Consider the following 15,492-nt stretch of genomic DNA (forward strand, 5'->3'; position numbering starts at 1 on the left):
AAAAAAAAAAAAAGTAACAATCTGCCTGGAAAAAGAAAGAAAAGCCTTTCCAGAGAGTAAAGCTGAGGCTATGGGGTAAAGTAAATGGAAGTTCAGCAGGCCCATAAAGCAGGAAAGGCGATCTAGTCAGTGCACATGGCGGGTACCATCGCCTGGAGATAGGAAAAATCACAGCATTTTCCTGCTCTGAAGAAAGCACTGGGAAGTGGCTAGAACAGAACCATCATCTGCAGATGGAAAGAAGGAGCAGGCTAGTCTTAGAAGCATTGCCCATTCATCCATTAGCGGGAGTTTGTGGAGGACAGTGTCCTCAATGAGGAAGAAAGTCAGCCCTTCAGACCCCAGAGACACTTTTCATCTCTGTTAAGCCCTCACACACAACGTGTTGATGCTTTTAGGAGCCTATAAATAAATTTCTCCTTCCATCATAAACTTTGGCCTTGGCATAGGAACCTAAAACTGAAAATGCAAATCAACCTCTAAAGTTTTCATTTTAAATTTAACTCCCCAATTCAGCAAAATTCTGATTACGCAAGAAACATGTATCATCCTGAAGTTTAACTGCTTAAGTGTCCTTTCTTTAGATTCTTAGTTTATTGAATCCTTACGGTGGCACTGCATTGACTCCCATGAACTCGTAGGTTGTCTTACCAACCTGTTTTGCTCTAACCTGATTTTTTGGTAAGCTTTTTTAACTAAAGAAATCACATGAAAAGCTTAAGGATTTTCATGAGGAACTGACTGCAAATAGAATTTGCTTTTTATTTCAAACCTAAAAAAAAGTTGAAAGAGTAGGTAATGATCTCTCATTTCCCCTTCATCATGTACCTTTCACTTAGATTGCCTAATTAACATTTGCCATATTTGGTTGTCTCTCTCCATGTGTCTATAGGTATAGATATATATATATGTATGTGCATTTTGCGTGTATGTTTGTTTGTTTCCTGAACCTTTGAAAGTAAGTTTTAAAAAGTGGCAATGGAGTGCAGTTAGGAGGCCATCGCAGTAATCTGGAGGGATGATGTGTGATGGTGGCGTCATAAGTGCTGGGAGAAGGTGAGTAGAGGGCATTTTGGGAATATACAGGAGCCAAAAGAGGTTTCAGGAAGGAAGTGACAGGTAAACTACCACCTAAAGGGCAGTTTGGAATTAGCCAGGTAACAGGTGGAAGGGAGCGTCCCAAGCCAAGAAAATAGCATACGAAAGGCCTGGTAACAGAAAGAGAACCTCACTGTTTAAGGAAGTTACATGTAGATTTGTGTGTTTAGATCATCCAGGTTAGAAGTGTGAAAAGCAGGGGAGGCAGATCTTAAAGGTCCTTTTCAGTCAGGTTAAGGAAGTTTATCTTGAGGGCAATGGGGAGCCATGGAAGGTTTTAAATGGGGTTAGGATGTGATCAAATTTGCATTTTTGAAATGCAATTTTTGAAATACTGTGGTTGAAGAGCGAAGAAAGAAGGAGAAGGAGGTTCAAGAAGAGGCAAGAGGGCCATTTAGGAGGCTACTGCAATAATCTGTGGGCGAGATAATGGCAGTGAGAGTGGCGAGAGTTAGTGGAGATTTTCAGGAGGAATAACTGACAGCACAGAGCAACTGGAGTTGAGGAGGCTGGGTGGAGGACTGAGGGAAGTGAGATGAATCCCGGTTTCCTCGCCTGGTCAACTAGGTGAATGCTGGAGCCCTTTACTGAGCTAAGGCACTCAGCAAAAGGAGTAGTCAGGGAGGGCGGAGATACTAAATTTAGTTCTGGTTGTGGTTTGAAGCATTTGTTGGAGATCAGTGGGGCTGTCCAGTTGGCACCCTGAGCTCCAGGATGGAGGTCTGGATTGGAGGCAGCGAAGGCAAACTGTGCCCTGTGCCTTCTCACGCAGCCTTGGCCTCGACATGTGCATAGGGCGGCTTTTCCAGTCCTCCCATCTCCAGAGGGCATGGAGGGCAGCCTTCCTGAAACACAACCAGTGCAGGCACCAGGGAGCCCTGCGATGGACACATTCTGGAGGCGGCCCCTACAGAGCCGTGATTTTTGACATGAGCGGAGTTCTCATTCCTTCTCTAGGAAGAGTGGCCGCAGGTGAGTTCTTCATTTTATTTCATTTTTGGAGACCAGGGTGGGGGTGGGAGTGGGGGAACGGAGAGTGGTAGGGGGGAGACAGACAGGAACATTTGGGCAGCAGTGTGTACCAGCAAGTAATATTCTGGCTCTTGAATCAAATTCCAAGCACCACTTAGTGGCTGAGTATCTTGGGCAAATTATTCAACTTCTCCGAGTCTTAGTTTCCTCATCATTAAATTAGGGCTAATAACAGTCCCTACCACTTTTGGGTTTGAGGAGAGTGAAATGAGAATCTATGGAAAGCGCTTGCTTAGCACAGGGAGTGCTCATCTTAAATTCTCAATGAGTGATAAAACTATCATTGTTATTGTTACTGGTAGAACAATAACAATTGTTCTACCTTTCCCTGAGAACTGCTACTTTCGAAATCTTGAATGCTGAAATTCCCCCACCTTTGATCACAGTCTGCCCTCTTCTACCAACCTCCCTCTAAACCAGGGGTCCCCAACCCACCGGTCCACAGCCTGTTAAAAACTGGGCTGCACAGCAGGAGGTGAGCAGCAATGAGCCAGTGAAGCTTCATCTGTATTTGCAGCCTCATCTGTATTTGCAGCCGCTCCCCAGCACTAGCATCCCTGCCTCAGCTCCACCTCAGATCATCAGGCATTAGATTCTCATAGGAGCACCAGTCCCTGGTGCCACAAAGGCTGGAGACTGCTGCTGTAAACCTACATGATAAAACCTCTAGTCTCTAATCCTTTATCAGCTCCTGCCAGTTTTACATTTCCTACTCAACTGACTTAAGCTTGGTTAGTTTTGGCTACAGGTGTTGGAAAGTCAAACAAAACAGTGACTGAAACAAGATATAAGTTTATTTCTTTTGCACATGAAAGGCCTGGCATGTGGTCTGGGGCCAGTGTGTTTTCTATGACATCAAGAACTCAGGTTCTTTCTGTCGTATTGCTCTGCTGTGAGTACTCTTCATTTCCAGTTTCACCTCATTGTCTGTCTTGGCTGCTTCACCTCCAGCAATTACATTCTCATTCCAGTCAGCAGGAAGGAAAAAGGGCCAAACAGCTGTTCCCATCCTTTTGACTTACTGTGGTGGCTGGTTGAGCAATTCTCCATGGCAGATCAACTCAAGTACAGGTTTTCTATACTCCTGGGTAAAAAATTACCCAGCTATGCAAAATGGCTAAGTGAGCTATTTTTTTTTTAGCTGCAGAGGTAGCTGGGCCCTCAGCCTCTCTATTCTTCCACTCACATTCCTCTGCTTTTACCACAGGGCCGTTCCAAACTGCCCTGCGAGTCTTCATAGCCCCAACCCCAAACCTTCAGACGTGGCAGACAGTCAAATCTCCTCTTTTACGGAGAACATAAAGATTACTGAGGAGGAATTTTCTTGACTTTCTTCAGACTATCTTGAGAACCTATTCACTTCTGTCCCCTGCATCCAGTCCTTGAGTGCCTGCATTTTGTCTCTTAGGTTAAATCCGGAAGCTTTTGCCTGGTATTCAAGGCCTCTCACAGTCAGTCCTCGTGTCCTTCTGTAAACTGTTTTCCACCGTGTGTCCACATTTCAGCTGCCATAGACTACTTGTTCTCAAAACTTGCCAAACACATTTATAGTCCTGTGCCTTTGCAAATTCTGTTCCTTCTGCTGGCGGATACCCTTCCCAGCCACCTCTACCTACTCAGATCCTACTCATATTTTTAATGACAAGCTAAATGGTATATTATTCAGCTCAAGGCACTCTTTTGAGCACTCAATAAATCTTGTGGCTCTCATAAGCAAATACTAGAATTAAGATCATCTCAAATACCATACTCTTAATATTTTTTGTACATTTATGCCAGAGGTCAGTCAGTTACAGCCTGTAGGCCAAATCTGGGTTGCTGGTATATGCCTTTGTGTGGCTTGTTAGCCAAGGATGGTTTTTATGGTTTGAATAGTAGAAAAATGTCAAAACAAGAATATTTTGTGACATGTGAAAGCTATACAAAATTTAAATTTGTGTCCGTGAAAATGAAGTTTTTTTTTGGAACACAACCATGCCCATTCGTTTACATTCTGTCCATGTCTGGCCCTTTTCAGCAAGTTTGCCAACTCCTGATGTAAGCTACTAGTTTATTATTAAATCGGCATACACATGACAAAAAACTCAGAGTAGAGCCCAAACACCTTAGCATTCTATACAGGTAGTATAATGTGATCACGTTTGTCAGTGTGATGGATGTAAATGCTATCTCTGAGGGGGTTTTTTTTCCCTTCTATGTTATTTAATATTCAGGTTGAGCTTTTTTTTTTTCTTTTTGGTATATTTTTTGGTCATTCGGTTTTCCCTTTCTGTGGATTATTCATTTTTGTTGACTTGAAATAAATTTTTTGTCTACTATATCACTTGCAAATATTTTCTTTCTTCTGTGTTTTGTCTTTTATTCATAATGCTTTTACTGTACCAAATTTTTTTATTTTTTCATTTTAGAAAAGTTGGCACCTTTATTGCTTTGGGAGTGAGGGTAGTCAGGAGCTCTAAATGGGGCGGGTCTGCTTTCTCTTCACTATCACAGGCTTATGGTTGCACGGGTTAGTGCTGGCTCTGTGGGTAGCGGCCACTGGTGGATCCAGTTGGTACTCATTCTTGTGGATCCTGAGCCAGATGCCTCTGAGGGACGCTTGAGCATTTTTGTTGACGGCGGGCCACGCGTACGAGGTGGCTGGCTTTCCCTGGCCAGCTTTTTGCTTCTTGACACTCACCACACCTTTGCTGTCAGCCGCTGGCTCCATGCCCGCAGTCTTGCGGTGAATCAGCCCACTATTGGGTCAGGTGCTATACGTCTGTTTGTCCCTCTTAATCAGGAAGCTGGAGCAGTTCCGCACACCACCTCTTGCAGGTGCGTGGACCTGGTTTCAGCCCCTCTCAGTGTGGAAGCTGAAGATGGAAAGAGCCAAACTTATCATTTTCGATGTCATCAAAATCATCTGTTTTTCTTTATGGCTTGAGCTTGATGAAAGTCTTTTCTTCTTTAAGTTCATAAAGATGTTCTGTATTGTTTTTTAAGTTTTAGAGTTTCATTTTTCTGATTTGGGTATTTAATCCGTTGGGAATTTATTTCTTGATGGTGTGAAATAGGGATTTAATTTTTTTCCATATTGAAACTCAGTTATGCCTGCCTTAGTTATTGAATAGTCTGTGCTAAAGGTGCATAAAACACAAAGGTAAATTTCCAGCTGCCATCTCCACCCCTCCCTGGTCGGCTCCAGCCTTCATTGGTTATTGTGAAAAGTTTTGTATTTGTCCTTTAAAAAAATGCCTAAATACATATATGAGAGTAAGTGTATGATGTGTGTGTAAAATGTCTATACACAAATTGGATCATATTCTCCAAGCTGTTCCACAGCTTTTTTTTTTTTGACTCAATAGACTGTCTTGACAACTTTTCACATCAGTTAGCATAGGTCTGGTTCAGGGGTTAGCAAATATTTTTTATCAAGGGCTAGATAGGCTTTGCAAGCAATATGTCTCTGTCACAACTCTTCAGCTCCACTGTTGTAAGGAGAAAGCAGCAATAGACAATAGTAAAGGAATAGTTGTGGTTGTGTTCCAATAAAACTTTATTTACAAAATCAGATGGAGACAGATTTCACCCCTAGGCCATATTTTGCAGACTTTTGGTCTAGTTTATACATTTTAACATCTGTGCGATATTCCTTTATATTGAGCTACCATAGTTGACTTTACAGGCCCTTTATTAACATACATTTAAGTTTTTAGTTCTTTTTTCAAAAAAGCAACTCTGTACAAACAGCTTTGTGTGTAATCTTTGCTTACTTTTATAAATATATCTGGGAGAAATTCCTAGAAGTGGAATTACTATATCAAATATATGTGCATTTAAAATTTTGCTCTCCGTGGAGGTTGTACTTGTTTACATTCCCATCAACAGTGCATGAGAGTGCCAGTTTCCTTACATGCTTGCCAACTCTGAGGCCATAAAAAATGCTATATGCTTTAGTTCTAAAATTAAAGAAGTATTACTATTTGGATTGAGTTATAAAAACTTTGCTGTTCTCAAAAGACATACAGCAAATTGGTAATATTGTTTATTTCTGAAGAATGGGATTGCTTGTCATTTTATTTTCCTTTTTATACCTTCCTACATTGTCTGAAATATTTTCAAAGCATAGTCACTACTTTATCAAAACAAAAGATATTTGTAAAGTATATTGTGTCTTAGATATAATTATGAATGCTATGTATATTTGTAAAGCATATTGTGTCTTAGATATAATTATGAATGCCATAGCAGCGATATTATAGAAAGAAAAAACAACCTTGTACAAGAACAAGCAGCTCTGTCCAAATGTTTCTAGTATACACAAATGCTGATCCATCCATTCTTAGCTCTTCGTGGATAGAAATTTTCTTCTTTATTCTGTAAAGGCAGCATCCCCCAACTGAATGTTTCAGTGTATCAGTTACAGTGCCATAAAAGATGACTAGAGTTTACAAAACAGAGGGCTTGTTTTAGAGTGCTGTCAGACTCTGGCTTATTACCTCATGTACTTCCTTCCTATGTGGACAGGACTGCGTGAGTGACCTAATGTAAATGAGCTAGCTAATGAGAGGCCAGGGAATAAAATTTATAATGCGATGTCCAGTCATCTCAAGCAGGTGATAAGGATGCGAGGCTTAGCAGCAGTGTCCCCTCCGTCGCACAAATTAGCATCGCTATTCCCTTGGAGATCTAAGGCTGAGATTTCGCATTTCCTGAATTTCTGCGAATTCCCAATAGAACGCACTTGACACCACCAAGATGCCACAGGAACTGGTATGGTAATTCCCCTGAGCTACCTGAACCCCAGCCATTTGCTGATGTATTTCACTTATTGCATATTTTACTTCCTATAGAGTGGGAGGTACAAAATCACATCCCTTCTGGAACTATATTGAAGGCCTTCATCTCAGGTGGTGAAAATGGGCTCTGGATGAAATTTATGAGAGGAGAGACAACAAAAGAGGATTTCTTACAAGAATTGGGGAGACTCTGCTCTGAAATTGTGAGTGATAAACCTATTTGAATTTCCATATTCTTTTTGCCTGGAGTAGTAGATGTAACACTCATTCATATTTATTAAACCACAAATAAAGGAGTGAAGGTCTACTAATCCATTGTAAGTTTTTAAGCTATTTCTTCTATCCCCAGGTACTCAACTTTAACTGCATACATGAATAAGTAAAATTGTTCTTTACTAAGTTTCTCTGTCAACTATCCTTCATCTGAAATGGGAGCTGTCTGATTAATGGCCTTGAGCAGAAAGCTTATTTAAGGCAATAATATTGAGCCTTTTCACTGTACTATGCATTTTTCTAAGTTCTTTATGTTAACTCGTATAGCCTTTACAGTAACCCTGCTAAAATAAAATTTAAACTATAGTAAATAGACTTCTATGGATGGATGGTGGTGATGGCTGTACAACAAGGAATGCATTTAATGACACTCAACTGTACTCTTGAAGTTGTTAAAATAGTACATTTTATGTTATGTATATTTTACCACAATTATATGTATGTGTGTATACACACACACACACACATAAAATCTTAAAAACAATATGCTAAGTGAAAGAAAATGCCAGTCAAAAAAGACCACGTATTGCCACATTGTATGATTCCATTTACATGAAATGTCCAGAATAGGTCAATCTGTAAGAAACAAAGTAGATTAGTGATTTTCTAGTATCACTATTTGGGAGTATCGTGGGGGTGGTGGAGAGTGACTGCTGATGGGTATTGGGTGTCTTTTCAGGGTGATAAAACTGTTCTAAAATTGATTGTGGTGATGGTTGCACAACTTCATGAATATAATAAAAACTATTGAATTGTACAGTGTAAGTGCGTGAATTGTATGGTGCGTGAATTATACTTTAACAAAGCTGTTATAAAATGCATGCATGTATATATGTGTGTATAAAGTAGCAGACTTGCTTTTGCAGATTTGAAACATAGAGTTTTCAAAACCCACACAGATTGAATTTAAAAGCAAATAATTGATCAGAAACTAAAGTTCATCATGGTGATGCTGAGGCAATACAAAATCATTAAATGTCTTCTGGATGATTAAAAATTAAATGACATCTGCTTAACATACTTTTAGAGTTTAATGAGCCTCTTTTGGTATCCTGCTACTTTTTGAAATTGATAAACTACGAGTGTAATAAAGAACTCATTTAAGTGGAATATTGATAGAAATAGCTCCATTCCCTAACCATTGTAACCCTAAGACTTAGATACTTTTTATAACCTTATATGTAAGGTTCTGCACAATGGCCAGGGGAGAGGATTCCTTTAGGCACCAAGCCAAAGGCCAGGCAGGGCTTTTATAGCCAGGTGGCAGTTGGAAGCTGGGAATATGTATTGTCCTCTGTTTTTACTCTTAATAAGCTGTTTTTACTCTTAATGATTGCTGGTTCTTCGGTCTCCTCCCCCATTCTTAGTCAAAGATGTCTGTGCCTGTGGACTCCTTTTTCTCTGTGCTGACCAGCAAGGAAGTGGCGAAGCAGTTCCCAGTGATGACTGAGGCCATAACTCGCATTCGGGCAAAAGGCCTAAAGACTGCAATCTTGAGCAATAATTTTTATCTATCCAATGGGAAAAGCTTTTTGCCCCTGGACCGGAAACAGTTTGATGTGGTAAGCTTGAAGTGATCCAGAACAATGGTCAAAACAGAGTCTGTCTTTACTGCGGGGTGCAACATTTAGCTGCCTTTTAGCAGGTCCGAGTGAACAGGTTTTTTATTCAGTCATGTAACTATGTTAGGTTTAGAAATAACAGGTTGAAAAGAGGACTTTTAAAATATCACTGAGCTCTTAGCAAGGCCAGACATTTATGAAATTTGTTAACTGGTTGAAACCTCAGCTTATAGACTCCCTTATATTCTAAATTTGAACCATAGTCATCATATAACACATTTGCTTCCATCAGCCCTCACATCTTAATGGGCCCTTTGACCTTTTTCTTCAAAGACCAACCACGTTGCCTTCTATTTCTATGGCATTAATCCTTAGACCAGCACTGTTCAATAAAGCTTATTGCAATAATGGAAATGTACAATATGATTGTGACTAGTAACATATGGCTATTAAGCACTTAAAATGTGGCTAGTGCCACCGAGGAACTGAATTTTATTTCCTTTTCATTAATTTAAATGTAAATAATCACATTATGTCTAATGGCTATTGTATTAAACAACGCATGCAGTGTTAGACTGTCAAAGTACCCTAAGAATATACTGAGTTGAGATAATGGTCCTCTATGAAGGATTCCCATTTCCCTAAGAGAAGATAGATCATTATCCTGGGATAAATATGAATTATTGATAGATGACTTGCTTAAACTTCATTCGGGCAGAAAACAGATTCAGTTGAGCAGTTACTATGTGCCAGGTACTGGCTAGGTGTGAAGGGATACTGAACATGTTGACTGTGCCTAGTCACCACATGTGGCTAATGGCTACTATATTGGAGATATAGCATTTCCATCATTGTAGAAAGTTCTTTTGGATAGTGCTGTCTTAGAACATAAAATCCAATAGAATTGACAGGCAGAAGTTCAGAGCACAAGTGTTGGAAGTTAACCTCTCAACTTAATTCTGTTTCCACCGTCTACTTTTTCTCTGCTTCTTAAAGGAAGCCTAGCAAAGACAGAGTTCTCTCCCCTCTGGACACTTTGCCTGGCTCCTGACCTGCTTGGATTGCTGTTTTCTCCACTATTCCACGATGTGGCCCTCCAAGCTCCATCCCCTCTCTTCCAAGTGCTCAGGGACCTTGGCCAGATTCCAATCCTGTCTCCGCAGCTTGTGAGCTTGGTGACCATGACTGGTAGCCTTGCTTCCCTGAACCTCAGTCTTCTCACCTGTAGTACAGAAATAGCAATTTCTTTGTTGTAGTTAGCTGTGTGGATCCCAGGAGATAATGCATGCAAAGCACTCCGCAAAGTGCCTGGCAAATAGTTAAGTATTCAATACACTGTGATTATTTTTAGAGACCCCTTCCATCAAGTGCGGTTTCATCTAGACAAATTAAATTGGCCGAGCTCACACCGGGCCCTTCCACTAGAAGTTATGGTTTAAAAGATCTGCGACCTTCTTTAAAACAATGGACTTGTTTTTTCCGACTTGACTGGCTCTCTGGCGTGTACCTTCCAGCAGCTTTTCTAATGGGTTTTCATATTCTAGGTCTGCAGGAGACCTGGAGTTTTAAAAATCCATTTCCTAAAGAGCAAGGGTTTCGATGTTCTCTAAAGCTATAAGAAAAAAAAATTTTTTTGATAAGGGTAAAGATAGTGTAACCACTGCTATGGTCTCTGTCAACACTGGAGGCTTCAACCAACGTTAGAGGGATCTGTCTCTGCTGAGGTGTATGTGGCTTTCTAAAAAGCATTTCATCTAATTTTTTTAATTAAAAAAATTTTACATGATTTTTTATTGTAAAATAACACATTATATAAAATTTACAATCTTAACTATTTTTAAGTATTAAGTGCATTCAGATTGTTGTGAAACCAATCTCTAGAACTTTTTCACCAGGTAGAACAGAAAGAGAAGGGCAGGGATTTTATCAAACTTAAATTTTTAGAATTTTTTTAACTTTCCCCAAATGTAATCACCTATGAGAAGAGATGTCTGTTTGTCAGTGCTTGGCCCCATCCCCTGGGCTCCCGGCCCTCTCTCATCTTGTTCCAGCTGGTACCGCCTTGCAGCGTCCCTGCAGCCCAGGACATTGATCACAGTCTGTAATACCCAGCTTCCTTGCTACCTCTACTGACATTTCCTGTAGGAGCTTCTTTGTCTTCTTTTAGCACGTGCAGGTCCTCAGGAGACCAGAAAGAGTAGGTAGAGAGGTCCGGGACATTGATTTACCAGAAAGTGCAGTTCTCACACAACTCTGAATAACGCCAACATGGACTAGAGTTTGTCCTTGGTCTTGGAGAGAGGGTCATTCCCAGAGAGAGCCAGGGATTTAGTTCTATTCTTAGGGCAGACCTGAGGCTATGGCTACAGGCTGTTATGGTCAGTGAGGCGCACTTTATAGGAGATTAAGCCCTGGGACATTGTAAGAAGACTTCCAGGGAGTTGCTGGATGAGAGATGGCCTAACACTAGGATGGCTTTTTCAGGGTTCTCTTGGAACACTCAGCAGCTCCCCTGGTTCCAGATCAGATACACAGTTAAAGCAAGGCCATCAAGATACAGGAGGTTCTTGCAAGAAAGGAAGTTTCTTTACCACTGACAGTCTCTTTGATGTCAGCCCTTCCTATGCGGTTTATCTATATAAATTGAGGATGGCTGTTTTTTAACTTCCGAAATATAGATATTTCATTTATAACAGTAAACAGTGCCTGATTTCTGGGGGGGAAAGGTGAAATACTTCCCCTAAAGCTGAAATGTACAGCTTTTCCTCTACTCGGTGTAGCCACAATATCTTACATCAGCAAAATTCTTTGTCATTTTGGAATTCATTCAAGTTTTGCCTCAACCATTAAGATAGGTCAGATGGCTATTAGTATTCCTATTTCACTGATGATGAAACCTGTTCGCAGAAAGTCACTGTATCTGAACCCGAACTTCGATTTTCTAAGTTTGCCTCCAGGTTGTAACCCACTATTTCCAGATTACTCAAATTACAAAAGCAACACCATTTCCTATCATAATGCTTTTAAGTTACCTGTTACAAATTTCAACTGTCCTCCTCTGTTCTTGTTTTAAAAAAAAATATGCCAGTGTGCATGTGGAAGCACCACTTTTAGAGACATTTCTCTCTCATTCCTGTCCCTTTCTCAGGTCGTGGAGTCCTGCCAGGAAGGTGTCTGTAAGCCAGACCCCAGGATTTACAAGCTGTGCCTGGAGCGTCTCAGCCTGCAGCCTTCTGAGTCCATCTTTCTCGACGATCTTGAACAAAATCTCAAAGCAGCTGCCAGCCTTGGTCTTCACACCATTAAGGTAATGGCCACTGTTTTTTGAACCCCTACTGTGTGCCAGGCCTAAGTGTAAGCATTTCTGTGCTGTCCTCTTCCATGCATAGTTGTAGCTGCCTTTAGTGGTTTTCTCCCATATTGTCATAGTGTTTTATTATTATTATTAATTATGATATATGAGTGACTACCTGCTTGTATTTTCAATAAGAAGTAAGACAGGCGTGTACTAAGAAGGCAGCTCAAGAAGCATTACAGAAGGAGATGGCTGGCAGGCTTTAGACCTTTGGGAGCGCCGTCAGGCTGCTCTGGTGTTGCTCTTCTGGGTGTGAGGCCAGCAGCCACCAGCCACACAGACCACCCCAGGCCATAACTGTGAACACAAGAAGCCACGTGAAGGGGTTCTCTGTCCAGCTTCCACGTTTGAGTTTTCACCATGAAGCTGACAGGCCCACAGGGACAGAGTGGATGCTGCAGCCCAGTATTCTCCCGTCCTGGCATGAGAGAGTATCATAGACTCTTCCCAGCAGATAGAAAGTGTAATGTGGTTAAGAATTAAATAGAAGAGGAAGCGCGGTCTGCATCTTCCTTGTTAGCTGAATACCTTGATTTCAAAGTCTTTACTAAGAAAACTGACTTCTTGGATATTTCCCTCTAAAAACTACCCTCTTAGAGAGCAGAGAGAGGTCGACTGGTGGCAAGTTCAGTATTTTCTTTAAAACCAGGTGAATGATCCAGAGACTGCAGTAAAGGAATTAGAAGCTCTTCTGGGTTTTACATTGAGAACGGTTATGCCAAACACCCGCCCTGTGAGCGAGACAGTGGACATTCCAAAAGATTCCTTGGAGAAGTACCTCAAAGACTTACTGGGGACCCAAACTACAGGTATTTAAGTTTTTGCATTTTGCTAACTCTTTCCCAGTCTAGGCTTTCAGTCTGGTTCTCACTTGCAAAGGCAACGGAATGTGCTGGAGACAAAGAGGCAATGTGGTGAGGAAAACAGCCACTGGGCCCAGTGGACTTGAGTGCTGCTTTCAGTTTTGCTTGGGGAAAAGCATTAACTTCCTTGTTTCTGGATCCCCACCTGAGGGTGTGGCGTGGTAGCAGTCACTGCAAAGGACTGTCACAGTCCAGGAGAGGGACCCGCAGGCTGCAGTATGCGCCCAGGGGTGTTTGAGTGTTTCTCATTTTTTAGAAATGACAGCCTGTTTGTAAAGTTGACTTAAAAGTTGCATGAATATAAAACTAGTTTGATTTTATTAATCAATGTCACCCCAATAATTTTTAATAAAAAAGTAAGTAGGATTTTTTTCTAGAAATAAAATGTGACAAGTTGTCTCCATCTCTTTAAAGGTCCCACCCTTATTCTCACATTCCACCCTGAGAAATCAGGTGCCTCTTGAGCTCTTAAGATATTTCTACTTGGTAATAGAGTTTTGTCTCACCCATTTATTTGATCCTTGAAAAAGACTTTTTGTGTGGAATTTCACATTATGATGTTTTCCAGTGATTGGAGTATTCTTAGTGCCTCTACGAAGTTGAGGGGGTCCTTCCTCCCATCCAAGTACTGACCAGGCCTGACCATGCTTAGCTTCTGAGATCAGAATGAGCTCAGGTGCATTCACGGTGGTACACCTGTAGACTGAGTGGCCCTAGCTGACCAAGCCAGATAACTCAGGCAAACTCCCATTTCCTGCTCTTCCGAACAAGTGAAATGAATCTGTGTCCAGAGTTCAGTCTTATTATGAAGCTGAGGGCTAATTAGGATGTTTCTGCAAGGGAGCCAAGGAATTCAGCCTACTGGGGTGGGAAATCGCGTCTCATGAAAGCAGCTTTGGCTCAAGCTGTAGGCCTCTACATAGCTCTTTTCAGCTGTCACGCCAGTGTCAGACGTGGTTTGGCTGAGTATAGGCTAAGAGATGCATAAGGGCACTTTTCATCCTCAGGCTTAAAGCATTCCATTTAGCAAGATAGGTTGCCATGACTGTGCTTGTGGTTGATAAACAGAACTAAAATGCTTTTCTTCCGAGTAAGAGTTGGCAAGAAGGACAAAATTAGACACCTATGCAAAGTGAGAATATTATTGTGGTTAAATCCAGTGGCCTTTGCCACACTGTAGCAGCATGTGATTCTGGACCTGAGCGAGTAGGTCTCAACCACTTTTGGTACCCAGGGACGAGGTGCTTGTTTTACAGTGCATCCCAAATCAGGATGTTCTGCATCCCAGAGGCCGAACTCATTAGAAAGAGAGAACGTCTTTTAGGTCTGTCCTCCAGAGCTGGTTTGAGTTTTCTTTATTTCCAAACTTGCAGGCCCATTGGAACTACTTCAGTTTGATCACAGGCTGTCCAGTCCAACTTACTACATCAAGGTGGCTGACTATCAGCTACTTCTGAGGAAGAAACCCCCGGGGACCCTCTTTCTACCTGCTTGCACAGTAGAGAGAGAGTTCAGGTAAATTCTCAGGGCCCGGGGCACCCTCGCCACCCCGCCTTGCCTCGCAGTGTAGCCCCTGAGCAGACAAGTCAGTACTCCATCGAGTGCCCTGAGACCTTTAAAACTACAACTGTGACTCTCTAAAATTGTTTCAAATAAGAACATGTAACCTAATTTTATTCATAAGTTTGTTTTCTTTACCAAAATCTATAGAAGAGAATTTTTTAGAACTTCTAGATGCAAAAAGGCGTTATTGAGATATTCTTTATTCTCACCCTTTAGTCTTAGAGACTAAGACCTTTAGTCTTAACATCAATATATTAGTGGGGCTGTAACCCAAGAAGCGCGGCCATGAGTTGATGGTTGTGGAAACTGGGTGATGGGTACATGGGAGTTTTTTATATGAATCTATCTACATATACATATATATGTTTGAAAATTTCCATAGTAAAATGTTTAAAAGAATAAATGTGTTACAGTTCATTCCAAATAAAATAGCTTCCTATGTGAACAGGAAAATTTAAACATGGTTGGTTGGGGAAAAAAAAAAAAAAAAACGAGCTCCAAATGTCTCAGAAGTGAGTACTGAAGCGATGAATGGGCCCTGGGGCGGGACTTCCTCTCTGGAAGACTTCCGCTTCCTCCTTCCTTCCAGCCCATTATGCTCTGCAGAAGGAAAGTTGCAGAGAGTAGTAAGGACAATGTGATTTTGGCTCCTGACCCTTTCTTGTTCTTTCTTTACTGTCTCCTCTGGACTTTTGGTTCCTGAAATTTGACTTCTCCAAGTGTTGCAGGGACTGGTGACTGATGGTTATGAAGCCTTAGGGGTTTATCAGAGGAGAAAACCTATAGCTATTTCTGAACATTTGTATATATGCCCATGTAATGGCAGGTATGTATTTATGAAAGAAAGACCCTAAAATATAAAACTACCACTCACTCTGTCTTATGCATCCTGCTTGCAAACTCTCTGACCATTCCCAGAGGTACTGAGGAATTTTGGAGTGCTAGCATGACATTCCAACAATCCA

General features: G+C 41.2%; 1 protein-coding gene across 3 annotated transcripts in view; it reads left to right on the top strand.

The window, feature by feature from the left end:
* ACAD10 (acyl-CoA dehydrogenase family member 10) overlaps positions 1–15,492 on the top strand; it is a 37,716-nt gene that overhangs the window by 1,908 nt on the left and 20,316 nt on the right. For all 3 annotated transcript variants that reach the window (XR_002779306.1, XR_002779307.1, XM_023528225.1), the window contains exons 2-7: positions 1,871–2,070; positions 6,966–7,114; positions 8,552–8,746; positions 11,895–12,053; positions 12,751–12,910; positions 14,338–14,479. Coding sequence is in view for 1 of the 3 variants with exons in the window: in XM_023528225.1 (XP_023383993.1) it covers positions 1,871–2,070; positions 6,966–7,114; positions 8,552–8,746; positions 11,895–12,053; positions 12,751–12,910; positions 14,338–14,479 (1,005 nt within the window). In the remaining 2 variants the exon portion in view is untranslated. The remainder of the gene's footprint in view (positions 1–1,870; positions 2,071–6,965; positions 7,115–8,551; positions 8,747–11,894; positions 12,054–12,750; positions 12,911–14,337; positions 14,480–15,492) is intronic.

Source organism: Pteropus vampyrus, unplaced genomic scaffold, assembly GCF_000151845.1.
Source record: "Pteropus vampyrus isolate Shadow unplaced genomic scaffold, Pvam_2.0 Scaffold23, whole genome shotgun sequence".
Taxonomy (NCBI): domain Eukaryota; kingdom Metazoa; phylum Chordata; class Mammalia; order Chiroptera; family Pteropodidae; genus Pteropus; species Pteropus vampyrus.